This window comes from Heteronotia binoei, chromosome 9 (genome assembly GCF_032191835.1).
Source record: "Heteronotia binoei isolate CCM8104 ecotype False Entrance Well chromosome 9, APGP_CSIRO_Hbin_v1, whole genome shotgun sequence".
In the NCBI taxonomy this organism is placed as follows: domain Eukaryota; kingdom Metazoa; phylum Chordata; class Lepidosauria; order Squamata; family Gekkonidae; genus Heteronotia; species Heteronotia binoei.
The window spans coordinates 29,433,606-29,461,227 of record NC_083231.1 but is presented as its reverse complement, the minus strand read 5'-3'; the positions used below and the strand labels follow the sequence as shown (position 1 = coordinate 29,461,227).

The 27,622-nt window shown below is 41.7% G+C and overlaps 1 protein-coding gene and 1 non-coding gene across 3 annotated transcripts; both read left to right on the top strand.

Annotated features, from left to right (window-relative positions):
• The first annotated feature begins 1,278 nt into the window (after nucleotides 1-1,278).
• AASDH (aminoadipate-semialdehyde dehydrogenase) lies at nucleotides 1,279-27,329 on the top strand. Of its 2 annotated transcripts, none has more exons than XM_060246391.1 (15): nucleotides 1,279-1,304; nucleotides 5,259-5,510; nucleotides 6,757-6,877; nucleotides 8,948-9,276; nucleotides 13,656-13,848; nucleotides 16,266-16,507; nucleotides 17,275-17,381; nucleotides 19,140-19,312; nucleotides 20,549-20,741; nucleotides 21,723-21,841; nucleotides 22,927-23,719; nucleotides 24,747-24,910; nucleotides 25,458-25,583; nucleotides 26,507-26,638; nucleotides 26,918-27,329. In XM_060246391.1, exons 2-15 carry the CDS (start codon nucleotides 5,281-5,283, stop codon nucleotides 27,314-27,316), a joined length of 3,321 nt encoding a protein of 1,106 aa, XP_060102374.1. In that variant the 5' UTR covers nucleotides 1,279-1,304; nucleotides 5,259-5,280; the 3' UTR covers nucleotides 27,317-27,329. The 2 variants fall into 2 exon arrangements, with proteins under 2 accessions (XP_060102374.1, XP_060102373.1); XM_060246390.1 differs by having other exon boundaries at nucleotides 1,279-1,392.
• Nucleotides 6,235-6,301, top strand: TRNAP-AGG (transfer RNA proline (anticodon AGG)). Its single transcript has one exon. It is a non-coding gene; the product is annotated as a tRNA-Pro (tRNA).
• Nucleotides 27,330-27,622: the final 293 nt, after the last annotated feature.

Here is a 27,622-nt window from a genome sequence, read left to right as displayed (position 1 = left end):
GAACAAAGCAGGAATCAAGTGGCACCTTTAAGACCAACCAATTTTTATCCAGAACATAAGTTTTTGTGCGCTCTCTTAAGCACACTTTATCAGATGAGGGGATTAGGTATTGTGAGCTGAAATACAAGCAGTCTGGCAAACTAACTGGTCACATGGTTCTACTGCTTCAGACCAACACGGCTACCCACTTGGATCCATCTTCATGGATTTTTTGTACTCTCTGAGGAAGTGAATTTGAAAATGCAGCTAGAGTAATTAGCTAGAAACAATTAAATTCGTGCCACTGTATTGTAACCATAGTGCATGTGTGCGCACAAGTAATTCTAAGTATTGAGTTTTTTAAACAAAATTATTGCTAAAGTTGGGTTTTTTTCCTCATTGCTTCCAGTTCCATAAAATCAGCAAAGCCAGCCTTGATTTCTCCCTGATGCCTTTCCATCTCACAATAAAACTGTGGTGTTGATTAGACCAAGAAAATGGTTCAGGGTTGTCTGCTTCATGGACAGAAACTTGAAGCCGTTTCCTTGGCCCATTCCCAGCTCCACTTCACCTGCGCAGGAGAGAAATGAGGGGGGGGGGGCAGGTAGGAGCTAATATTTTCCATTAATCAAGAAGTGGCTCAAAGAAAAGGTTGGTGCCCCTTGCTCTACATTCCCACTTTTTGTTGTTGTTGCAAATTAACACCTCTCCCTTACTGGCACAGTGATTTTGGGAAACATTCCCTCCCCCTTTGCATCGTCAAAGAAATAAGTATTTGTGTTAAAGTTTCTCAGTTGACATATCAAACGCACAATGCTTTCTGACTTCTTCCCTCAGGGCAGTGTTCCCTCTATGCTGAGTTAGTGTGAGCCAGCTCACAGTTTTTTAGCCTTAGCTCAGGAAAGAATGGCCCCGGAGCAAAGTAATTTATGTACTCGCTCACAACTTAGTCAACTTAGAGCTCCCTTAACCAGCAGTTGTCCCACCACCGACCAAACCGCCCATTCGTTTGATTGAACGGATTATATAACGCATCAACGTCACACGGACCTGCCTCCCGTTGTGATTTGCCCGCAACCACCCAATCAAAATGCTACCTTCCTTAGCCAATGCCACGCCACTTCAGAATCCCCCCCCCCGTTTTCCCGCCTTTGCTATAGAGATAGGCCAATCAGGAAAATTCAAATCCAGTCAACCAATCCGTTTCGAGTAACATGTTGCCATGATGGTCAGAAGCAGGTTTTCCGTGTGGAGAACGAGGCGTTTGAGCTCTGTAGTTGGATAAAGGGACTCGACGTAGGGAAGGAGGGGAGAGAACGGAGGAGGTAAGCGCCTGCGTTCGCGATTCTCGTCCGGCTGACTACTTCCGCCATTAGCAGTCTCCATAGCAACAAACAGGCAAATTGAAGATCGGTAAGGCCGTACAAGCCGCATCAGTGTCCTGTTTCTAGTTAATTGTCGCATTTATGGCTGCCATATTGGTACCGAACTCTGATGACAGAAGAGCTTTGCGTCAGCCATATTGTTCCTTTACCGCTAGCCACAATAATAGGGAGTTGACTGGAGGCTGGAGCCAATCCTGCTTTTGCAGGAGGGTGCTTTCACCACTTCCCGGGACATGAGAGAGCCAATAGAAATCACTTTCTAGCCCTTCAGTGGTAAATACAGATGCCTGTTATCCGCTTGCTTCCAGAGCGCGTTTGAGTGGCATTGCATTTTTTACAAAAAAGATTTATGTAGATCGTTGCACAGGCTGTTTTTCTACCATTGCTCTTTACACATCTACTGATTTGCACGCTTTGGATTTCAGGCCGTTTCTTATGTGGAAATGTTTTCCACTAGGAACATGTAACCTGGTCCTCTTTTTTTTCTGAATTAATTTTGATGGTCGAGTTGATTGATCGCTAATTGATACTTTTGACAGAGAAATAGTTTTCCATTTGCACTTTTGTAAGTGCAGACACATCAGGGGTAACATTTGTAACAACCCTTTGAACATCTTCATACAAGATCTGTGGAACGTTGTGTGCTTCTTGTGAACGTGCTGAGTAGTCACCCAGTCAGTTTCGTCTTGAGTACTACTTTGTTGTCTGTAGCAGTTAATGCGGGTTTGTAGAAGTTAGTGCATTTATGCCAGAAAATCTGCCTGTAGTTTAAAATATCCCTTAAAAAAAAAAGCCACATTGTGCACAGTATTTTGAAACTATGTAGCTCTGGTTATTCTTAACGGTTTTCAGAAAATCAGCCATATCATTTGGTTCCAAGTAGCTGCTATTTCCCAGTAAGAAGAGGAGATCAAGTGTACGCAGTTATCAGGAGTACATGGAAATGAATCTGATTACAAGTATAGATTTTAGCATCTGTTTCATTTGTTTGCGTTGTTATCAGAATGAAAACTGACCGTGATAAAGAGTCAGTTACAGAAAGTAATTTTTAAGGTATTCTTAGCTTAATTTATGTGGCTCTCCCTCCATTAACCTCCTTTTCCTAGTTGTTGATCACATCCTCCCTCCTCTAAATCAGGAATCCAAGAAGGACCTCCAGTTTTTAAAGATGTTTTGCAGGCCTTTCCCAAGGCCTCCTTTCTCTCATCAGTGCCAAAAGTATCCTGGACAGCTGCTTAAGTTTGCATGCCAAGACAAGTGATGTCTTGTGGAGGCCTCAAACATACAGTGAAAACTATACGAGGTACACTTGAGGGTGCCAAGAGGATAGGTTTGACAGCCAGCAGCTGGCAACTGGCAGGAGTCTGGGAAGCAGGGCTAGGGAGGTGCTCTGTTGGCTAAGGAACGTGGCATTTTGATTGGGTCATAAAATCTGCACATCTGAATGAATTTGGAGAGGTATGTGAAAATGTTACTACTTTATTTACTTACTTATACCCTTGCCTTTCTCCCCAATTAGAACCCAGAGCAGCTTACAACATCATTCTCTCCTCATTTTATCCTCACAACAGTGAGATCAGATTACTTTTTTTTCTCATGCTTTTCAAAAATTATAACTAACAGTATATGAAAGGGGGGGGGGACTTTTAACCAGAGTGTGACAGAAACCTCAAACCTTTCTAGGACTCGCAAGTGCCATTGAAAGTATCTGAGATCTTGGAATCTGGAATTTACATTACAATAACCCATTCTCATCCCTTCCACATTGGACCATCCTGCCAGACTTAATCCCTTTTTACAAAATACCATCTGGTTTGGGCTAGGTCAGATACCATTAACCATGACTATTTGGAAATTTGGGATTTTCCCTTGTCTTCAGTCTGCAGCAGAAACGGGGTCTGCAGGAGATTGTGTAGAGGTTGAGGACTCCTTCAATATTTAGTTATTACAAGGAATTCTGTACATGCTTTGAAGAACCTGCTACAGTCTAGGTAAAGTGTATTTATCTGAGTTAAATCAATTGTATTGCTTTCTATAATTCTATGCTCTGTGTTCTTCTATGGGTCCCCCCCCCGTATTTTTGTTCTACCTTTTTCCAGCTGTTTTTGAATCCAACCACCATGTCTCTGTTTTCTTTCTTTCATAATAAAAAGTTAAAGGTAGTCCCCTGTGCAAGCACCAGTCATTTCCAACTCTGGGGTGACGTTGCATCACAACGTTTTCACGGCAGACTTTTTTACGGGGTGGTTTACCATTGCCTTCCCCAGTCATCTACACTTTCGCCCCAGCAAGCTGGATACGCATTTTACCAACTTCAGAAGGATGGAAGGCTGAGTCAACCTTGAGCCCCAGCTTCCACCGGGATCAAACCCAGGTTATGAGCAGAGCTTGTACTGCAGCTTACCACTCTGCGCCACGGGGCTCTTGACTCTTTTTTTGCTTTGCTTAGTACAATCTCTTTCTCTGGGATATTTCTCTGAATCTCTTCCTTATGCTTGAAATCCTTCAATGCAAAGGTATTTTCTAGGGTTTCTACCTTGTCACTTTGTTATTACTCCAGTGCTGCCCTTGAAAGATATCTTCTCAGCAGGTCAGTCTAGATATTTTCAGGAGGCCCCTGAGTGGTGGCAACTACTTACCAGGATGCTTTTCAGGGAACCTTTGGTCTAAGGGAGTTTCCCAGCAAGGAAAGGCACCTTCCTGCCCTTCCTTCCATAACACAGGGTTATCTCAAAGATATAATTATTGGGTTAAATGTAAAAATAAAAAATTGCCTTGGAAGCACAGAAGCTTTTTCACAATATCCCTGATTCTCCATTTTCCTGGTTAAGGGGAATATGCTGTTCAAACTAATTGCAAAGATGATCTGACTCCAGTGGTAACAAGAGAAAGAAATTTTTACTTACAAAAACAGAAGCACATCTTACGTGGCATATTCATGCAGGCACATTTAACAACAGATTAACTTCAAAAAGGTTAACACTGCAGCTCCAAGCCCAGGTAAGAGAGAGAAGGTCCTAGATAAGATGAAACAGAAGGCAAGCAAGGGCCAAAGAGGCTCAACATCTAATGGATGAGAGGGTGGGCCCAACTGCCAAGTGAGAGAATTCTTTTTACCCTTTCCCTCCCAGATCCTCTTGCAGGCAGAGTTACAATATACAACAATAATAACATTAATGACAGTTATTTTGTTAATCAAAGTGCTGAATCCTTGGGTTTAAAATTATGTATTCTTCCTTGTAACAGATTAGTTGAAAACTGACATCTTTTTAACTAAAGAAAAAGCAACAGCAAAACTTCCCTTTCTCTAGATGAAAAAAGAAAACCTCTGTGGGCTAATGATATCCCGTTTTCTCACAAATTATAATTATGACTATATAATTTAATTTCTCATAGGTATAGATGATCTGTGAGTGTCAGTCAAAACCAATCTGAAGAAGTGTTCATACACACAAAAACTTATACCAAAAATTAAACTTTGTTGGTATTAAAGGTGCCACTGGACTCAAAATTTGTTCTACTGCTTCAGATTAACACAGCTGCTCACCTGAATCTTTCACCCTGTCACTGTAAACATCAAACATGTTCTTAAAAACACTGCCTGATATATAAACATTGAGTTAAAACTAGCAGGGTTATTAGAAATAGACCAGGCTAGAAGGACTGAATCTGTAATCAATGCTGGTTACTGGCTTTATTATACTCTGTAGTTCTTTTTCCACAAAATTATTTTTGTTTGATACTCTTGAATGGAAAATGTGTGGGGATGGTATTTTCCCCTATATATTGTTTATTATTAATTTTCTTTAAATTTATTTGCAGAATATAATGTATTTTGCAGTCTTTTGGAGCTATGGATTGATACATTTTTAACTGTTATTTTCATTTCTTCAGGTATGCTGTATAAGTATTGGTGATGACTCTTCAGCAGATTGCTCAGACAGCAGCCAATTTATATCCTGAGAGGAGAGCAGTATGCTTTGACGAGTGCAACAATAAGATTCCCGCCACGTACACATATAAGACAGTTACCACCCTTGCCACAGAACTGACTGATTTTTTGAGGGGAAAGTGTAATCTCACCGGCAATTTAGTGATAGGCCTCTACTGCTATCCAGGGATAAATCTGCCTTCTTGGATTATAGGGTATGGCTGTGAGATGATATTTGTGTGTTGCTCAGAAGTGAATTGAATATTTCAGTCATTTTGTTAAGCTCAAGTCAATTATATATTTTAAAATATTAGTCTATTCATATCTGTGTCGTACAGCCTGTCCTGAGCGGTGGGTGGGTTGTTTTGTTTTTTTATAATTTTGAAACAGTTTCCAAGTGGATTTATTAATTCAAGAAGTTAGTATGTTTTTTTAAAATATTAAAGCAAATCCTTATAAAATATTTGGTTTTTTAAAAACGCTATTAAGCTCCACTAGATGGAGCACATACTCAATGATGAAATAAATCCAATTTGTCCTTAGAGCACTGGCCTTTTGTTCCTTTTGATAGAAGTGTATTATTAATTTTATGGACCAGGTTCCTGCCTGCCACTTCTGTGGTGGGTGTTGTTTCCTTCCTTGATCTGCAGGCCATGAAAAGGCGTTTGTGTAAACATGTGGTTGGAATCCTGCAAGGGTGGAAGCGTGGCTTGGTGGAGAGCCAGCTGTGGTATAGTGGTTAGGAACAGTGGACTCTGGGAGAACCAGGTTTGGTTCCCCACACCTCCACATGCAGCCAGCTGGGTGAACTTGGGCCAGTCGCAGTTCTCTCAGAGCTCTCTCAGCCCTACCCACCTCACGGGATGTCTGTTGTGGGGAGAGGAAGGGAAGGTGAATGTAAGCCATTCTGAGACTCCTTTGGGTAGTGAAGGGTAGGACGGTGGCTCAGTGGTAGAGCATCTGCTTAGGAAGCAGAAGGTCCCAGGTTCAATCCCTGGCATCTCCAAAAAAGGGTCCAGGCAAATAGATGTGAAAAACCTCAGCTTGAGACCCTGGAGAGCTGCTGCCAGTCTGAGAAGACAATACTGACTTTGATGGACCAAAGGTCTGATTCAGTATAAGGCAGCTTCATATGTTCATATGATATAAAACCAACTTCTCTTCTGTTGGCAAGTCTGTCTTGCTCTCTCCCCCCCCCACCCCCCCACACTTTCAAAGTACCAGGGGTTTGTTTACCCAAGTGAAAATGATTATTTTTGAACTGTGCAGCTGCATTAGAATCATTGTGAGCAGGGTTTTTTCCTGGAAAAAGAGGTGCCAGAACTCTCAAGAGGGAATTCTGAATGCCTTTACATCTGTCACAGGGACAGCTTGTGATAAAACTCAAGAAAATTTAGGCCTTTAAATGTTTGGCTCCTGAGAATAATTTTTTCCCCTAAATGAAATACTTTGTTTTATTAGAATTCTCCAAGTGCCAGCTGCTTATTCTCCTATTGATCCAGATGCCCTGCCAACCTTGTCTACTTATGTTATGAAAAAGTGCAACTTCAAATATGTCCTTGTGGAAAAAGACAAACTTGATGTAAGTGCAGTCTTGACTGAAATGCTTGCAACGTCATTAATGAACTTTTCAAGTAAACTGCTCAATCCACTTTGATTTTATTTAACTTTGAAGAAAAGCCCACTATAGTCAGTGGAAGGTATTCCCAAAATAGCATGTTTATGATTGCAGCCAAATTTGTTTTAAATATTTATTTTTTTATTTTATTGGACTTCTAACCCTCCCTCCCCTGTACTGCACACTCAAGAGTGGGGTACAACAAGTTAATCAGTATCATAGATTAAAACAATTACAAGATAATAACAGTTAAAATGAGAAATCAGGTGGCACCTTGGGGACCAAATACATAATTTAGCCTGGTAAGGATTGTGCAGGCTGTATGGTTTGTAGAGCTGGTACATAGTGCAATGAATTTTGGGGGCAGGTGCAAGTAAATTGGAAACTTCACTGCCTCAGCTATATGCCTGATGGAACAATTCTGTTTTTCAGGCTGCAGAACTGAATCAGACTCCGCAGGGCCTGTATCTCATCTTGAAGAGTGTTCCAGCAAGGCTGGGGCCAGAGCCAAAAAGGCTCTGTCCAGCATTGAAGTGAGGCAAATACTTTTGGAGCCAGGGACCACCAGGAAGTTGTCACGCATGGAGTGCAATGTTGGGGGGGGGAGTGTACCAGGAGATACACTCCTATAGATATTGTCCCATGCAGGCCTTTGAAGGTTAAAACCAAAACTTTGTATTAGAGATGAAAGAGTAATAATGAAGGTTAAAACCAAAACCTTGAGCATGATCTGCTATTAGCTTGGAGCCAGTGTAGCTGGCAGAGCACTGGTTGTATATAGGTTCTACATGGAGTGTTTGTAGCACATGCACACCTGCATTCTGGACCAGCTGGAGTTTCCGGGTCACTCTCAAGGATAGCCCTGCATAGAGCGAGTAACAGTAGTCTAACCTGGAGGTGACCATTGCATGGCAAGACAGGAAGGAAACCAGTTGCCAAATTTGGCATAGGTGGAAGAATGCCAGTCTGGCAACATTTGTGAACTGGGCCTCCATTGAGAGGCAGGCTTCCAAAATGACTCCTGAGCTCTTCACAAAATGGTCTTGGTGGCTCACCATCAAGGGCTTGAAGTTGGCATCCCAACCTGGGATCGCCCCAGCTCAGCCGCAGGACGTCCATCTTTGAAAGATTTAGTTTCAGCCAACTCAGCTTCCAGAGCCTTGGCCAGGTTGTCTGGGGCGGTATTTGACTGGCTGTCCATCAACAGGTACAGCTGGGTGTCATCAACATACTCGTGACATCCCAGCCCAAAGCTACATCTCAGCTTGGTGAGAGGGCGCATACAGATATTGAAGAACATTGGAGAGGCGACTGCCCCCTGGGGGACACTGCACCCCCAAAGGGTGATGCCCTGAATTTTCCCCCAAGTGCCACCCACTGTCCCCAACTGTGAAGAAATGAGACAAACCATTTTAGGGCTGTCCCACAAATCCCTACGTAGGTGATGGGTCATTAGGTCATAATTGACTGTGTTGAATGCTACTATAAGGTCAAATAAAAACAGCAGTGCTGACCCACCTCAATCCAGGTGTCTATGGAGGTCATTTGGGAAGGCAACCAACACAGCCTCCATCCCATAGCCAAGGTAAAAGACAGATTTAAAAGGATTAAGGACCAAGGTGTCATCCAGAAATGTCTGGAGCTGCTCAGCTGCTACTCTCTCAGCTACTTTGCCCAGGAACAAAAGATTCAAAATTGAGCAGTAGTTGGATGGATCAGCGGGATCCAGAGATGGCTTCTTTAAGAGCAGCCTCACTACTACTTCCTTTAAAAAGCTCCTGGGAAAATCACTGAACTCAGGGATAGATTTATAATATTCCCCAGGGGTTATGAATATCAAATCTGTTCAGTGTTTCACTGTGTATGTTAATATTTGCCTTGTATGCAGAATTTGTCAGCTTGTATTAGAGATGAAAGAATAATAATGATTATTTATTTTTATACATGTGCTGTTTTTCTTGCCAACATAGCGAACACTGTTCTAATAGAATGCATGCATACAACGTTACGACAAAGCTCTTCATTCTCTTTCAGAAATTCAAAATCACGTTTGGACACTTGTTCTGCCATAAGTTCCTTGAAATTCAGAACATTGGCTTAATTCTTTTCCAAAGGAGCAGCAGTAGAATTGATGGAAATCTGTTGATTGACCGTGAAAATGATAATAGTGAAAGGCCTGCAGTGACAAGTTGCTGGGAGGAAAATACTCCAGACCAGAATGAGACAAAGCAATCCAAAGAGCTGTTGGATGCCAGAAAGAAATACTCCTTAGCCTATGTTTTGCATACATCAGGAACAACAGGGATTCCGAAAATTGTCAGAGTGCCCCATAGATGTATAGTACCAAATATCCTTCATCTCCGGTAAGTGTCTTTCATAAATTACTGTTGCTTAAAGGTGAACAGATAGAGGCTGGATTATTATTGTATTTAAAATTGGCAACACTGCATACAGAGATAATATGAAGCATACGCCCTTGTCACAAACTGGCAGTCTAAACTAAATAGATGCCAGTGGAGTAGAGTGGATAGGCTCAGACCCAGATTATAATACTACTCATCTGTGAAGCTCACTGAGCAACCCTGAGCCATTTACTCTCAACTGAACCTACTTCACAGGGTTGTTAGAGTAACATGGAGCGGGGAGAACCATTTATGTTGCCCTGAGTTCTTCAGAGGAAGGTAGTTAAGTGTGCGGTAGCCCTAATAGCTAAGATTAGCCTGATAAATCAGAAGTTTAGCAGGGTCAGTACTTGGATGGGAGACCACCAATGAAGACGGGTTGCTCTGCAGAGAAAGGAAAGAGCAAACCACTTCTGCCCAGCTCTTGACTTGAAAACTCCAAGAGGTGGAACTTCTTGGGGTCACCATAAGTTGGTTGCAACTCAACAGCACACTTAACCTATAGGTAGATACATGAAATTCTCTCTGGGCTAGGTTTTCACACAAAAATATATATCTAATGTTATATTTAAGATAGAAAGTAGTATGTTTAAACATAATATAGGCCTCCACCTATATTAAAGAGCCTGTGATTTATAATTGTTATTGGGGTCCTGCTCTGCGTGCTGTTAGTGAGGGAGGTTAGAACACTAGGTACTGAGAACGGCATTGCCAGTGGTATCCTCCAGTTTATGGAACTTCCATCTAGGGTTGCCTGGGCTGTTTGGAAAATTCCTGGAGACTTTGGGGGTAGGTCCTGGAGAAGGCCGGGGTTGGGGAGGGGAGAGGCCTTAGCATCGGACAATGCCATAGAGTCCACCCTTCAAAGCTGCCATTTCTCCAGCGAAGCTGTTCTCTGCCAGCTGGAGAGAAGCTGTAAAAACAGGAGATCTTCAGGCCCCACCTGGAGGCTGGCAACCCTAATTCTACCTCAGGAAGCCCATACAACTGCATCTTGGTCTCCTGGCATCTACTGAAATCTGTTCTGTTTCAGAAGGTTTTTAAAGTTTTCATCACTTGACTGCTTTTAGTTTGCATTTAGTTTGATTGACTTGGTTTTTTACTCCTATTATTGTATTGTTCTGCTTTCTGCGAGCTTTAGAAGTTTTTTCCCCTTGCAGGTCTGGCACTGTTTATTGGCATCGGGTGGTGGGGGGTTGTGATTTAATTTTGATTGTTGCTATGATTTATTTTAAGGGATTTAAAAAAAATACTGTTGTTGATGCTGTGTTTTTATGTTTTGCTATGTTTTTGTACTTCTGATGATTTTACTGATTTATATTATTATGTTGAAGGCTGATTTTGTTCAGCACATAAATGTTCTTTGCTAAGGACCAAACTACACAAATAGATTTTATCCTTTTAGCTGTTTTGCAGTGTGCTTATTTTATGGTTTATCAGGCTGCTGAATGGTCATTCTGTGCTGTTTTTATTTTTCTGGCTTATTTTTCAGGGCTAACTTTTTATATTGATAATTTATTGTTTTTCTGATTGTTATTTTTATTTTGGAGCCACCTCGAGCTGATCTCTTGAGAGAGAGCCGATAAATTCCATAAATTTATCATTTATCTATTATTGCTGTAGCCTACAATTCTGCGACATATTAAAATTTTGCTGAGAAGTGATGTCTGAAACCCTACATTTAATTCCGCTTCCAGCTTATTGCCAGAAAACAGTTCATCAGTAACATAAAACAACTTGCCTGTGGGTAATTCTAAAGTGAAAAGCAAAACTGCTCAAACTTTTAGGAGCTTTAAAAACTGTAGTTACCACCAAGTTTTGTCATAATAATATTCAATATAATAAATCTACTTCATCTGAACTATATCCCAAGTTTGCTTTCACCTCTCCCATTTAACAAATCTGACTGCTTTTCAGAGTGGTTTTTGCTTTGATGCTCACATTTCTTTTAATGGTTTTGAACATATTAGCCATTTTGGCCTTAGTAGGAGATGGGCAAGTACAAGAGTGTGAGATCGATGGTTTCTTTGTGGAAGTCTAGCAAGAGGAAGGATGGCATAATTAGGATAACAGAACAGTAAAGCCATCCTGTGTTGCCTTCCCAGCTTCACATGCCTTGCAACAAATATTAGTTCAGTCTCAGCTGTCAGGGTTCCTCTGTGGAGAGGGTTTCCCATGAGTGCCCTGTATCTGTTGTTTGTTGATTCCCCTGGCTCATTCTGCTTAATGTCGCCTCTGGAGAAACTGTCAGTATATGAAATCCCAGAGCCACTCAGCCTTTTTAAAATAAATCACAAAGCAATCATTAGGTAAGATGCCTAGATGGATTTTCTGGTGCTGCACCGCTTTGGTTTATTTGCCTTTTGCAGCAGAGAAAGCTGGGAGAGGCAACAGAGGGACTAGTTATGCCTGAAATAATGCAGATAAACCCTAGTCTGGTTCATACACACATATTCGTTACTTGGTTTATCTAGATGTCATCCCACAAACAGAAATTCTCTCTCACTGTATATGTGTTTTCATAATCAGTTGCTGTTTGCAAACCAGCTCTTAGAGGAATCACAATTTAGTCCCCTTTTACATAGAAATTGGAGCAACTGAGCCAATTGCAGGAGCAGTTATTGTTTGGTGTTTCAGAAGTAAATATCTGTTTGGTTCTGAGGGCGGGCAGTGTCTCTCTGATGCTAAATCATGGGTTGGATCCCGCGGGCTTCTTCCTTCACTCTTCTCAGTCCCCCTCATCACTCCAGGCCCTGTCTCTCATGTCTTTTGTCCATGCAAGTCCTGCAGTCCCTAGCTAATACTCCCTCTAATCTGTGGAGTCTTGTGAGCAAAAATTTTTCTTTGTGAGCTACTGCATAAATTAACTTGCTCTGGGGCCATTTTTTCCCTGAACTGACAAAAATGTATGAGCCAGATACTGTGAGCTAGCTCACACTCACTCAACTTATAGGAAACACTATCCCCAGCATATCCTTTTGGGTGGTCAAAAGGGACCCCCATCATTCCTTTTTCACCAGTGGAAAAGCCCATATTTTAATGCTTTGTCTATTCCCTTGGTATCTGAATTTCTGTCCTTACCTTGCCAGAATGCTATTGCTATAATTCCAGCTGACTGCACAATTGCTCTGCTTTCAGAAGAGAAATAATAAACCATATGCCTTTTGCATGGCTGAATTAAGTCTTCAATCCATTTGGGTTCTTAAATACTATTTTTTCCCCATGCACTGATAACCTTGAAGGTATACTTTAGCATTGTATTATTTTCTGCTTTTCATGTTTTGCAACATAGAACATCAATTTCACTTCTTTATTTGCTTGACCTGGCTTTATCGTGGTTATTTTATAAACATGTTGAGCAAACTCCTGCCCTCTGCAAGTATTTCTAAATTCTGTTTATTTTTTTTCCTCCATTCACACCAGTGGAACTGGGCCCTACATGAGTAGCTATTTAGGACCAAACTAGACATTGACAATGCCAGATTCAGATCCGCTGCATTCACATAGCAAGTGCAGGGTGGGGAAGTTATTTAAGAACAAAATGTCAATCAGATGAGAAACATAATGGCTTTTCCCTGGCAACAGCTTGCCACTCCACAGCTCCTCTACCAAAGCACTTTTCTGTCAGCTGGGGCTCTGAGACTGAACCCAGGTGTATGTTGGGGGGGGGGGTAAGCACTTGGGAGAGAGTCAAGGCATGGCAGGGAGGGGAGGGGAAGATTCACCTTTTGCTCCTTAAATTGGATTTCTAGCCTTGTGATTCTAGCACTTCTTGGTTTCAACATATAATCAGCCATTGTACGGTCTGGCCCTTAGATGAAACCAAAAGAGACTTTCACTGCGACCCTTACTGTGGCAATGTACCCCATTCTGTGTTGCATACGTTTTTCACATTATAACAGTTCCCTATTTTTAGACTGCTCTAGTAAATAAATTAATGACCAATTATAATTCCAGTTTCCTATTGATAAATAAAAGGCCTCGTAGGCTAAATCAGGGGCTCACAAATTGCACCATATCACACTGCTTTGGATCAAGAAGTTAATGATATGAAAGATTTCACCTGATAAAGCAAATACAGTATTTTTATCAGCACATGAGAACTGGAAGATGTAAAGGAAGGCAGAGTGAAAGCCACAGTATGCTGTAAGATTCCTAATGAAGGCAGCTTTGGCAGGAAAGGGCAAATGATCATCACTAAAATGAGCAGTAGGTTAAAGTGACCTGTTATACTACTGGGAATGGGAAATAATTCACTGATCTCTTGTGATATTTGCACAGGTTCAGACGTCAAAATATGTGTAGTAATAAAGGTGTGCATTGTCTATCTTTGGCTTTAGAGATCTGTTTCAAATCACCCCTGATGATGTGATATTCATGGCCTCTCCCCTGACGTTTGATCCATCTGTAGTTGAGCTATTTGTTACTCTGGCAAGTGGGGCTTCTCTACTTATTGTACCCCAGCTGATTAAAATGATGCCCCAGGAGCTGTCTGAGGCTCTTTTTCAACACCACAGAGTATCTGTATTACAGGTAAGATACGGGAATGTTAACTGAGTTGTTTATTTACTCTTTGCCATGAAAACCGCTTCAGCACAGCATTGGACTGTAATGACGATCAAACTGTGTAGTGATTTCCTTCCCTACACTATGGTACCCTTGATGACTGGTGCCTGAATCTGTGAAGGTTTCCTCATTGGGTGTGAGGTGATATCAGATTTCTGTCTGTGGAGCTAAAGATGTGATAATAGCCAGTTTTCCCATGCTATTTGTCACTTGATTCTGCAGTCACAAGTAATGAATATGCCAGTGGAAACCTGCTATTAAGCCACGTTCAGATGCTTAAAGGATGCAAGGTCAAAGACTGTGGTCTTGTGACAGAGGATTAGGCATACAGCCCGCTTCTTCATTGCACACATAATGAACACATAGATAATCCACAAGAATGCTCATGTGTGCAGAAGACTTGCTTACTAATTTGTCACCCTTTTAAAAGATTGGATTGTGCAGTTTGACTATCTGAGCTTAAAGGTGGCTACATAAACCACCAGTGCTTCACATTACATTATGGGTACTCTTCCATCATGAGAAGAGGATATTTGGACCAAGTATAAGTATTGAATCAAGTCTTAGTTTAATACAGGCCTCGGATTCAGTGGGAACTCACAAGAGCACAGCTCCTGAACCTTTCTGAGAGTTCCACCTCCTCCTTCTGAGAGTTCCACCTCCTTGTCCATTGAATAGTAGGTGCAGCTGCATAACAGTCCCTGGATGAGCTCCACCACCTATTTTTCTACAAAACGACCCCTGGTTTAATATATTTTATTTCAAAAGTTGCACAATAAATGTCCGAAAATAAATACAGAATTCATCTAAAAGGGTTTACTAGCAACAGCACTTTTTAAATTGTTTTAATGTACAAGCTCAAGTCATGAATGCTTGAACTTTCTCGCTTTACTAACACAAATTAACCCTGTTGCCAGGGAGAGCAGCAAGAAGAATATGCATTGGTTCTGTTGTTGAAAATTATAACTTGCATTATATTTTAACAACGACAGTGAAATGATTTTCCTGCATAAGACAAGACTATAGGAGATTAATTTTCAGTTGTAACAAATCCAGTTTTGTTCCTCCTTTGCTGGGCTTCTGTTCTTTGTTGGTATAAGCAAAGAACTGCAGAGCAGTAAACAGGATACAAATGAAAATGGTTGGCATGACGTCTGGCACAGCAGTCCCCCACTGGTCTAGCCATTGGTCTTCATGGTTTCTCCCTGGGTCAGACTGTTGTGTTCCAGGTGCAGTACTTCTTCAATGTGGGCATGGACCCAACAGACAAAGAGCTGAGGGTCTTTTTCTTTTCCATTCAGAATTCTCACTAAGGACCTTAGAGAGAAACCTTGGAGCAGTGGAGCACTGACTCACATCACTCACAGCCACCCTGTGGGAATCATGAGACCCTTTCTGAGTATCCCAGCCCATAATATGGAAACCTCGGCTATGTATCTCTGGCCAGGAACTGGATTTGCCAAAAGACCCAATATCCTTGTCTGGTTGCCTAGCAGCCATACAATTGATGCCACTGGTTTCCTCTTCCCTTCAATTCTAACAGTTTCTCAGCCCAGTTAGTAATACTGCTGTAACCATCATAATTTAGTGGTAGAAGCAGAACGAACTCTACATAGGCTAGGGTTGCCAATCCCCAGGTGAGGGCACGGAATTCCCTGGTTGGAGGCCCTTCCCCTGCTTCAGGGTCATCAGAAAGCAGGGAGGGGGGAAATATCTGCTGGGCACTCCATTATTCCCTATGAAGACCAATTCCCATAGGATATAATGGAAAATTGATCCATAGGCATCTGGGGCTCTTGGGGGGGGGCTGTTATTTGAGGTAGAGGCAGCAAATTTGCGGCATAGCACCTGGTGCCTCTCCTCAAAACACTCTCCAAATATCAAAAAGATTGGACCAGGGGGCCCAATTCTATGAGCCTCCAAAGAAAGTGCCTCTATCCTTCGTTATTTCCAATGGAGGGAAGGCGTTTGAAAGGAATGTGGTTCCTTTAAATGTGACAGCCGGTACTCCCTTTGGAGTTCAATTATGCCTGTCACACCCTTGCTCCTGGCTCCACCCCCAGTGTCTCCTGACTTCACCCCCAAAGTCCCCAGATATTTCTTGAACTGGACTTGGCAACCCTAACATAGGCTGAAGAAAGTTTTGAGTCCAATGGCACCTTTAATACCAACAGCATTTTATTCAGAGTTTTATTTATGCTACCACTGCCGTCAAACTGTGTTCTTCTGCTTCAGACCAACATGGCTACCCACCTGAACCTAAATAGGCTGGCAGCCTGTTATAGATTAGATTTTGCGCACAGGATACAAGTTAGCAGTCTCTGCTGTTAGGCATACAAATTATATGTACTGGACTGCTCTGTTATTTTCTGCAATGTGCGTAGGCCACACCAACACTTCTGAGAAGATTTGGAGTTCAGCGCATAAAGTCAACTGTACTATCTGCCAGTACTTCATTGCGAGTCTTAGCTCTTGGTGGAGAAGCATTTCCGGGCCTGAATGTGCTGAGAAGCTGGAAAGAAAAAGGAAATAAAACACAGGTGTTTAATCTCTATGGCATTACCGAAGTCTCTTGCTGGGCCACATGCTACAAGATCCCTGAAGCATTATTTGGTTCTGATCGCCGGTAGGAAATGTCTACTGCTTGTGCTCTTTAACATCGCGATAAATGATAAAATAGAACTTGAGGGCATCCTATGAAACTGATGGGCAGTAGGTCCAAAAGGAAATACTACTTTACTCAGAAAGTGATTAAAATGTGGAATTTGCTGCCCGAGGATGTAGTGATGGTCACAGGAATAAACAACTTTAAAAGGGGATTAGATGGATTCATGGAGGATAAGTCTATCATTATCTACTAGCCAGGGTGACCGAGGGAACCTCCACATTCAGAGGCACCAATCCTCTGAATCCCAGAGCCAGGAAACAACATGAAGGGAGGACCTCAGCCTCTATGCCCTGTTGTTGGCCCTCCAGTAGTTAGCCCCTGTGTGAGACAGGATGCTAAACTAGATCCAGCAGAGTTCTCCTTCCGTTCTGATCCAGCAGAGTTCTTCTTGTGTTCTGATCCAGCAGAATTCTTCTTATGTTCGCAAGAGTCTTCAGTCCTCTGCAGATGGTGCAACCACAGTGTTCAAAGTGTACTTTTGTGGGTGTTTGGTATGAGGATCCATTTCAGAGCTAGGCTTCTTAGCACTTGACTTGTGACTAACACTGCCTTGAAAGTTGCAGTCCTATTGTAAATGGTGTCAGTGCTGCATTTTTTTTAAGTTTCAGTTTTAAGTAACAATTAAATAGAGATGAAGCATCTGTAGGCAGGTTGGGTGCTTTGTTACTTGATTGACTAGTTGTTTGTTGCCCACCCTTTTGTCTCTTTTTCCTCCTGATTTTTAGATCTGATTCCCTTGTGCCATTGGGAACCCCATTATCTGGAACAAGAGTTGAAGTCAAAAATTACAGCGGTTCTGCCATTCTGGAAGGTGAAGGTCAAGTGTTTATAGGTGACTTTCTGTTTAATAGCTTTAATTCTAGAACTCTGTGCACCTTGCATAGATGGCTTTAAGACAAATTCATCAAGGAGAGTTCTGTCAATTCATATTAGTTGTTGTGATAGCTAAATGGAACCTCTATGTTTAGAGGCAGTCACAGAATGTAGTGTAAACAACAGGGCAGAGTTGGGGAAATATTTATTTGTTTACCTTAGGTTTTTATCCCACCCTCTCTGCAAGCAGACTCAGGGTGGCTAACAGTCCTTTTAAAACAACAATTTCAAGTTACAATTTTAAAACGATAAAACTTAAAACAATTAAACAATTTAAAACTACATATTTGGTGCTATTCAGAAAACTTTTGATATAGGCAGATCAGATTATGTTGATGTCATGCAGAACTAGATGGCCCTTTGGTCTCATCCCACAGAACTAGGCTATGGATTTATCATAGAGCTGGGGTGTCGAACTAATTTGTTACAAGGGCCAGATCTGACATAAATGGGACTTTGTGGGGCCAGGCCATGCATACATAAAATGCAATGTCAGGTAGTGGAGAGAGAAACTTTATAAAGGATAGAGAGAAACACAATTAAAGATATTTTTTTTTATTTAAAATACAAACATGTTTAAAACTCTTTGCAATGTTTTGTTTAAGATGGAAAGGTGGGGGAATAGTGAGAGTTGACAATGCAATTTTAAAAATAAAATATCAAGAAAAAGCACAAGGATCACAACAGAAACTAATATAAAATGCTCTGAGCTTAGGAAAACATGAAATGGCTGGGCACTGCAAGCTTCTCCCCCTGCCCCAGGTCTGCTCAGATTGGCAATGGCTCTTTAGTGTAATATCCCCCTTTGGCTGTGGATTCCCAGGTTAGAGTACTCACTAAGCACCAGACAAGTTTGAAAGGTTTGCAAGATTGTTGTCTTTTGTGACTGAGCGCATGACTGTGATAAATATTATTTGCTAAAATTAAACAGATACTGATTAACTGTTGGGGTCAGAGCCGCCTTTGTATAGGAGTGTTGTATTCCTTCAGACCAACACAGCTGCCCACCTCAACCTACTGTACAGATATAGTTCTGCATATGTACAACTAGCAGCACATCTTGCTTATTTTTAATGCAAACCTATGCATGTTTACTCAGAAATAAATTACATTTTCTTCAATGAAGCTTAGTGTTCATAAGATTGCAGCTGTAGACTCCTCTCATAAAAGCCTTGGTCCCTCTTTGTCGACCCTCTGAGGTAACCAGTTGGCCACTGTGTGAAACAGTGCTAGACTAGAATGATCATCAGCCTGATCTGGCAGGGCAAAGGTGAAAAGGTTATTAAAATTGAGAACATAAAAAGACGAATGTTAAGAAAATGAATTCAATATTCAACAGTACAGTGAAAATCAGGGTGAGTGGCAGCTGGTGCCATTTTGAATATTTAAGTAGAGCTGTGGATAAACAGCAAATTATAAGAGTTGATGAGCCAGCCATATGGCAGTTTTTAGGATGAGTTTCATCAGATGGGATGCTTGCACACTCTCAGAAACCGTAGCATTGCATGAAAATTTTATGTCTATTGTACCACTGTTGTAAACCTGTTTCAGCTGTACGGCTGGTTGTGTTGTTGTTGTTGTGGTTTCCCATGCTCCATTATGGGTGTGTTGCTACTTGATGTGCAGCCATCTTTCTTGTTCCTATTGGTAGCCTTCTGGTCTGCATTATGTGAGGTCATGGTGACCCTGACCTGACACTTGATCTCATTTTCTGCAGGAGGTGAAGAACGGGTCTGTTTCCTTGATGATGAAGTCACATTGCCTAGGGCCACAATGAGAGCGACTGGTGATTTTGTAACAGTTAAGGACGCAGAAATGTTTTACCTGGGGCGGAAGGACAATCAGATTAAGCGTCACGGCAAGAAGCTCAATATTGAATGCATTCAGCAGGTAATATAATAAATAACAATGTTATTTAGAGAGTTCTGAAGTAGCCGGAGAGTCAGTTTTGGAGCATGAAGTGTTTGAAGAATTGATAAAACTCGGTGTCATTCATGAAGTTTCCTTTCATAGGATCACCAAGATCTTTGCTGGGGAAATGGCTACTCAGTTGAATGCAGCAGATTAGTGCGCACCAAACCACACCTTCTCATGCTCCATCTGCTCTCTTTGAAGCAAGGGGCAGATGAATCACAAGAGACAAAAGGATGGTATAGAGTGGGGTTAAAAACTAGGGAGGAGTATCTGGGGATAGTCAGTGGGAATCAATTAGGGAAAAATAGATTGGAAAGGGAGTTTAAGCATTGACTGTGCACGGGTATCTTCTGGCACAGCTTGTGTTATCAGGAGATATAATGATCTAGCTATCACAAAAATAATTACATGAAAAGAGTTAGATCTTCTTTAGTCGACAGCCAGTAAGTGGTTGTGTCAGAGTCGGATCAGAGAGACCCAAGTTTATGTCTTTACTCTGTAATGAAGCTCGCTTAATGATCTTCAGTCAGCCTCTTTCAGCTTGACTTACCTTGCAGGCTTGTTCTGATAATAAAAGGGAGGAGGCAAGAATGACAGATCCCCCACCCGAAGGTTAGGGCTGCCAGATTAAAAAAAAATACTGGACACATGAGGCAAGGCTCCACCTTCTCCCAGTGCAAACAGAGAACCAGTTTGGTGTAGTGGTTAAGTGTTCAGACTCTTATCTGGAAGAACCAGGTTTGAGTCCCCACTCCTCCACTGGCAGCTGCTGGAATGGCCTTGGGTCAGCCATAGCTCTCGTATGAGTTGTCCTTGAAAAGGCAACTGCTGTAAGAACTTTCTCAGCCCCACCTACCTCACAGGGTATCTGTTGTGGGGGGGGGGGGGTAAAGGAGATTGTGACCACTCTGAGATTCAGAGTACAGGGTGGGATATAAATCCAATATCATCATCATCATCATCTTCTTCATCATCATCTTTTTCTTCTTCATGATCTTTTTGTTCATCATCATCTTCTTCGGCTCAGTATCACCCCTTCAGTACAAACAGCATGCTTTGCACTCTTTGGGCTTGGTAAGATTACCATTGACCCTTACTTTTACTAACTCTGTGGGAAAACTAAAAAAATACTGGGCATTTATTTTTTCAGTTCCTTCCCCAACTGTCAGTGAAAATAACAGAGCAAGTGAGAGAAATGGGTTTATTTTGCAGCTTGTGGAAGACAACTGCCAAGTGGAAACCTGCACTGTGATATGGTACCAGGAAGAAAAATTAGTTCTGTTTGTTGTGTCCAAAGGCAGTTTCAAACGAGGAGATCTTTTCAGAAAACTCCAGGAATGTCTCCCCAGCTACGCAGTCCCGGATGAGCTTTTGCTGATTGACGCTTTGCCTTTGACGTCACATGGTAAAAAAGAAATACTTTTAAAAGCCATGCCTTCATTTGTTTATAAAACATGTTATCTGCTTTTCTCAGTTTGAAAGCTCATATTTAAGTATACTGTCTTTAAAATCCTGTGGCACCAGCCCACCACAACAAACACCCAGGCATATCAGGTTTTAAAAGCATGATAGAATAAAATGATCTCGACACAATGGGAAAAGTGATTGAGTTACTCCCTGGGGAGACCCCTCCAGGAGTATGGTCAGCATGCCTAGCAGTAAACATCTCTCTTGTGCTTAGTGGCCACATAGAGGCTAAATGTGGGGGATGGGGTTAGTGATTCGACACACATGGAAACTATGTGAGGTATGCTCAGGGGCATGGAAACGTGTGGTGGAAATTTTGTTTTTCCTTTTCTTCAGAATAACAAACTCTCCCACCATGTCTCAAATTGTTTTAGAATCCATTTTGAAGAGGTTTACTACACAGGTTGTGGCTCAGGGAGAAACCCCAATGTTTCTCGTCCTAATGGTAGTCTGGATTTGTGGCCCTGATAGCTGATAAGTGCATAGTTCTATTCTGGTGTAAGCTATTGCTATGATCTGTCTTATTTCATTCTTTCCCGGCAGAAGAAATTGGTGATGGTGGGAGTTAGAGATTCGAGGGGCCCAGACCAATTAGAAATTTTGACCTTTTGGTTCACTGAAATTAAGGCTTAGATCACATCCAGATCTACGGCAGGTGCACACCCCGTCCCTTAAATGTGCAGATCTGCTTGACAGGATCCAACCCTAAGTAATTGCATATGTACAGTTAATATATAGATTCTTTGGATCTAGCTTCTGGTTCCATTGAAGCCAGTGTAGTTATAGCAAATAGGTACACATTCCAAAAAAACCCCAAGGAAATCTGATCTCAGGCTTATAGCGATTGCAAATAAAACCAAGTGCTAAATTGTTGGATTCCATGTAAGCTTGTTTTTTCAAAAAAAATTTTTAATTAAAGGCAAAATTGACGTGCCTGAGCTGAACAAGATCTACATCAGCCATCTGAATTCCAGAAGGTGTGAAAGGAAGCTGAATAAGAAAGAAGAATTGTGGGAGAGGCTGCAGTGCTTCTGGAAGGTAGTGTCTGAAGGTACAGCGTGCATCTGCATCGTATTAATCAGGTTCTCATAGGAACCTTGGGAGAAGAATGCAGGCTCATTATTCTCACCCTGTATAAATTCTGTCCTACACTTCTACCATCCATTTGACATTTCAGTGAAGTTCTTTGCGGTAGTTTTATGGAAACTATTTGTTTTTCCAAAAGGTAGAAATTAAAACTGGGGCAGTCATTGCTAACGGAGTGATTTATGCCAAGACTTTTCGAATATTGCTTCAGGTGCCAAAAAGGCTTTTGAAATTTGCCTTTCTAGCAGTAATTTGGGAATGAATTTTTAAATTAACTCTACTCATCATTTCCTAATATGTTTAGGTATTCGTTTTTTATGAAACAGAAATAACAAAGAAGTGGATGAGGTTTTCCACACTGCATTCTCATGTAGTAAGTTGTGTCCTGGTTTTGACACAGGGATACTGTCAAATGTTTAAGATGTCTCCATGCCCTTTGGCTGCAGAAGGGTATGCCTGGCAGGACAGAACGTAGGAGAAATTGAGAAGAAAGTAGGAAGGAAATTTGTACTGCAGCCATCATACAAGAGAAGAGGATGCTAACAATTTTCCTTCTGGCTTGTGCATCTAAGAAAATATTAATGCACTGCTGCATCATAGAAGTGCCCTTGTTATTAAAAGGTTTGTTTAATGACTTAATCACAAAAGCGGGTCCCAGTTCCAAGTGGGCTATCTATAGTCTGTTTCTCTGGGAGTCCCAGTTCTGAGTGGGCTAGCTATAGTCTGTTTCATTGGGAGTCTGGTTTCCTGTTGCTCTCTAGATTCGTATCCTGCTGCAAGTCTACGGGGACAGTTGTAGCATGATTGAATTCCTTTGTTTATTTCATTTTTATCCTGCCCTTCCTCCTGAGAGCCTAAAGTGGCATATATGGTTCTCTTCTCCCCCATTATATCCTCATAGCACTTTGTGAGTTAGGTTACGCAAAAAGAGAATGACTGAACTTGGATCAGTCCAGTCCTAAAGTGCCACTACACCTACACTGCAGCTCTCTGAAGAATGCACGTTACATACTTCTGTTTCTTCTCATCTTCTCTAGTCTCTTCTGAATCTCCCTGATGATTCCAGCAGCATTTCAGAAGATTCATTGTTTTTGAACAGTGGTGGAGATTCTTTAAAGTCATTACACCTCCATGATGAAATTGAAAATCTGGTTGGGAGGGCCATTCCTGGCCTCCTGGAAGTTATTCTCAGTCACTCCATTGCTGAAGTCTACAACCATGTCCTAAGGATTGCTTTCCCAAGTGATGATCAAAACAGTTCTGCAAAAAGAAAACGGAGAGACAGCAGAGAGGAGCTGAGTATAATGTATGCGGAGCCACAAGTTGGAGGGTCCCTAAAAAGTGAAGCACACACTGTTGGATTTGTTGCAGTGAGCCGCGGAAATCGATTGCTGTCCACAGATGAACACCTGAAGAACCAGTGTGGTGCAGGAATTCAGCTAAGGGAATCAAGGCCCTCTTCACTTGTTCTAAGTGAACCCAGAGGGGAGGAAGTTTTGAAGAGTAATGAAACAATTGCTAGCAATGCAAACACAACAGACATTGATTCTGCACAACAGACTCACTTAAAAGAGAACCTTGGAAGAACTGCTGGAAAGTTGACGTTAGATGTAAGGTGGAAGTCAGACTTGGGCAAATGTGTAGATGCATCTCCTCTAGTTGTAATACCAGTCATTGACCAGTTATCTGCCTCTGTATATATTGGATCTCATTCTCATGCAATTCAGGCAGTTGACCTGTATTCCGGAAAAGTGAAGTGGGAGAGATGCCTTACAGATCGCATTGAGTCCTCTGCCTGTGTGTCTGTGTGTGGAAACTTCATAATTGTTGGTATGAACATAAATTTGTTTTCTTTGATGTTCAGAATAAAATTTACTGAGCAGCTAGGTGCTGTTCAAGGGCAGTCCAAAGCTACATGTCTGTGAATAAACCTGTACCATTGGGTCGCAGTTTTCTTAACGTGAATGCAGCAAACACATCAGTGGAGACAAATTTATGATTACCAGCTGCCAGAGTTTATTTACCTGGACCCAAAATACAAACTCCAGCATCTTATCCTGAGCTACTGCGATTTGGATGATATAGTGGAGCCAGAGGGCTCCTTTGCTTCTTCCCCTCTTTACATTGTACCTACCACTTCTTGCCAGCATCCTGAAGACTACATCTTGGCATCTCAGGTGCTGCCCAAACAGCACCCAAGATGCTAGGGAAGGAGATGAAAATGCCGTTTGTCCATTAGGGTTGCCATTCTCCGGGTGGTGGCTGGAGGTCTTTTGGAATTTTAACTGGTCTCCCGCCAGTTCATCTGGAGAAAACAGCTTCCTTGGAAGGTGGACTTTATAGCATTGTGCCGCACTGGGGTCCCTCCCCTCCTGAACCCCCCCTCCCTGGTTTCTATCCCCCCAAATCTCCAGGAATTCCTCAGCCCAGAGCTGGCAGCTCTACTGCCCGTTCACCTGTTGGTTGGTTCCCAGCCTTCCACAGCAACAGCTGTAGCCATAGCAAGGTGATGTTAGGGAGGAGTGGGAGTCAGTAGGAAGCCCTTTGAAGGATGGAGCTGTGTTTGGGGGCTCATGGGGAAGGTCAGGAAATTGTGAGTGAATGGAAAATAGTCTTTAAAAAACAAGGTTTCTTGTTTTTGTTTCCTCCTGAGCATTCCCCATTGCAAACTGCCAGGCCATTCAAGCCTGTGGTATTTTGCCCATCTGTAATTCACATCACTGGACTGTGAATTGAGTTCAGATACTGGAATATGTTTTGAGAGCCTTAAGAATGAGAACATTTTTGCTTTGCTGGCATTACAGTAGTTACACTGCATACCCAAATGTCTTTATTTTCTGCCTCTTATTCTGTGCAGGGTGTTATAATGGGTTAGTATATGTACTCAGAAGCAGTAATGGGGAAACAAAATGGACATATGTTGCAGAAGATGCTGTGAAAAGTTCTGCGGTGACAGATCCTTCCACGGGGCTGGTCTTCATTGGATCTCATGACCAGCATGTATATGCTCTAGACATTTATGTAAGTTGCTGTAACAAAAATGCCTCCATGAATGAATACGTGTTTTACTTAAAAGTAGCCCATTAATTTAATTGGAACTAATTTCTAAGTAAGGATGCCTAGCACTGCAGTCCTTATGTTAATTATCAAAACTGATTCTATAACAAACTGAGAAGTGTAGGGCATCTGCTGTTATGTATGTATTTAGGTTAATTAGATATTAAAAATGATTTGATTATTCAATACGTAAATTCTGTTTTGTTTTGTTAGCATGTGCATTGTTGCAAACACCAAATTTAATTTTGTCTTACTGCTGTTTTTCAAACTAGTGTAGCACATCTTTTCATGTACACTTTTTGCCTCTAAATGTATATGGCACTATGAGTTTATGGAGCAGAACTGTGAACATAATTTCTTCTTAGCTATGATTTAAAAGTGGAGTGGTGTCTTTATTCAGAAGAATTACCCATAGTACAGCTGTACTGGTTTGCAAAGCTTTGAAAATACAATGCCTTTTAACCTTTGTGAAATGGCATAACTTTGTATTTTCTTTTTGGCACGATGACAGAAGGAAGAGTGTGTCTGGAAGTTAAACAGTGACGCTGGAGCTGTGTTTTCCTCCCCTTATCTAAATCTTCTGCCACACCACCTATATGTTGCTACACTCAGAGGGCTGCTGCTAGCTTTAAACCCTGTACGTAATTTTCCTGCTGTATATGGTCCAGCAATGTGTACTGAACAAGACAGTCAAAGGTAGTCAAAGGTGTTAAGATGGGTAACAGGAAGGGTTACCCATCTAGGTTAGAGGACAGCATTGTGTGGCTGATAAGGTGGGAGAAGTGGCCATAAAGATCCCACCTGATGTTTTGCTATCCATCATGGGAGGGCGGGATATAAATATAGTAAAATAAATAAATTATTTCAGTGGTTTCAGTGCAGGAGCAATTTTCCCACAGAGCCCACTGCTTTTCCACTTTTTAAGGGAAACCGTAGCCATTTTCCCAGTAACAGATGGTTCCAGAATAGGGTTGCTAGCCTCCAGGTGGGACCTAGAGGAAAGGAAAGGTCCCCTATGCAAGCACCAGTTGTTTCCGACTTGGGTGACGTTGCTTTCACAACATTTTCACAGCAGACTTTTTTACGGGGTGGTTTGCCATTGCCTTCCCCAGTCTTTTACACTTCCCCCCCCCAGCAAGCTGGGTACTCATTTTATCGACCTCAGAAGGATGGAAGGCTGAGTCAACCTCGGGCCGGCTACCTGAACCAGCTTTCGCTGGGATAGAACTCAGGTCGTGAGCAGAGAGTTCAGATCACAGTACTGCTGCTTTACCACTCTGCACCACGGGACCTAGAACTCTCCCAGAATTACAGTAGCTCTCCAGATGGCAGAGATTGTTCAACTGGAGAAAATGGCTGCTTTGGAAGGTGGACTCCAGGGCATTTTACCCCATCAAAGTCTCTCCACTCTTCTCAGACGCCACCCCAAACATCTCCAGGTGTTTCCCAATCCAGACCTGGCAATTCCAATTCCAGATCTTTGCTCAGGTGCTAGATTAGCTCTTTAGTCAGAAGCATGGAGGGCCTTGAACAAAAAGTATGTTTGTTTCACATTCACAGGTTACGGGGAGTCCAGTCTGGAAAAGCGTTTGTGGGAAACCTGTCTTTTCATCACCACATTGCAACAAGGACTGTGTGTGTGTCGGATGCGTAGATGGGAATTTTTATTGCTTTAGCCACTTTGGAGAAAAGGTAAAAATAGCCCCTCTTATCACCATTCTGCAGAAAATGTACACTGGCTCTCATATTCTCTTACCTAATATATGAAACACTGTGAAATGAACAGTGCTGAATCTGCTACCTGAGGCCTTGTGTATATTTGATAAAACTAACGGTAAGGAGAGAGAAAGATTATTGACACTTTGCATTATCATTTTGTTCCTAATGTTAAATCAATGTATGTTTTGGCAGCGCTAAGTGAAATTTAAATGATATACTAATATTAAATGATGTCCTGATATTGTTTTATAGGTTTGGCAGTTTTCCACTAATGGACCAATTTTTTCATCACCCTGCCTTTCAAGTTTTACTAGAGAAGTGTTCTTTGGCTCCCATGACCACTTTACTTACTGCTGTAATATGGAAGGTAATTTAATGTGGAAATTTGAGACCACATCAACTGTATATGCAACACCGTTTGTTTTCCACAGTCATGACTTGGAGGATAAAACACTTCTGGCAGTAATATCTACAGATGGCAGAATCTGGATCTTGAATGCTAAGACTGGCGCGGTAGAAGGCTCAGGGGAACTTCCGGGAGAAGTGTTCTCTTCTCCTGTCATATGGGGAACTAAGCTTGTTGTTGGCTGTAGAAATAACTATGTTTATTGCCTGGATTTATGTATATTGAAAAACATTAAGACTGCCTGAAATTTGCTGTGGACAGTTTTTCAGACTCCCAACCCACAACCATGTTTGAGCTTTGGTTATTCAAGCTGTGCACCTTTTTGACCCTCTCATGTTTATAAAAACTAAGAGAGAGAACAGCATCAAAGGCAAGGTTGTGTTAGCAGTTGAAACGTAACAATATGATCTACATATCTGCTAAGCCTCGGTGCTTAAAATTAAATTGATGCTGCCATTGCTTGTGCATATTCTATGGATAACCATGAATCCTTTAGAAAGCATATTAGAGATGGTTATCAGTAGCTATATGTATTAGCTAATTAAAAGCAT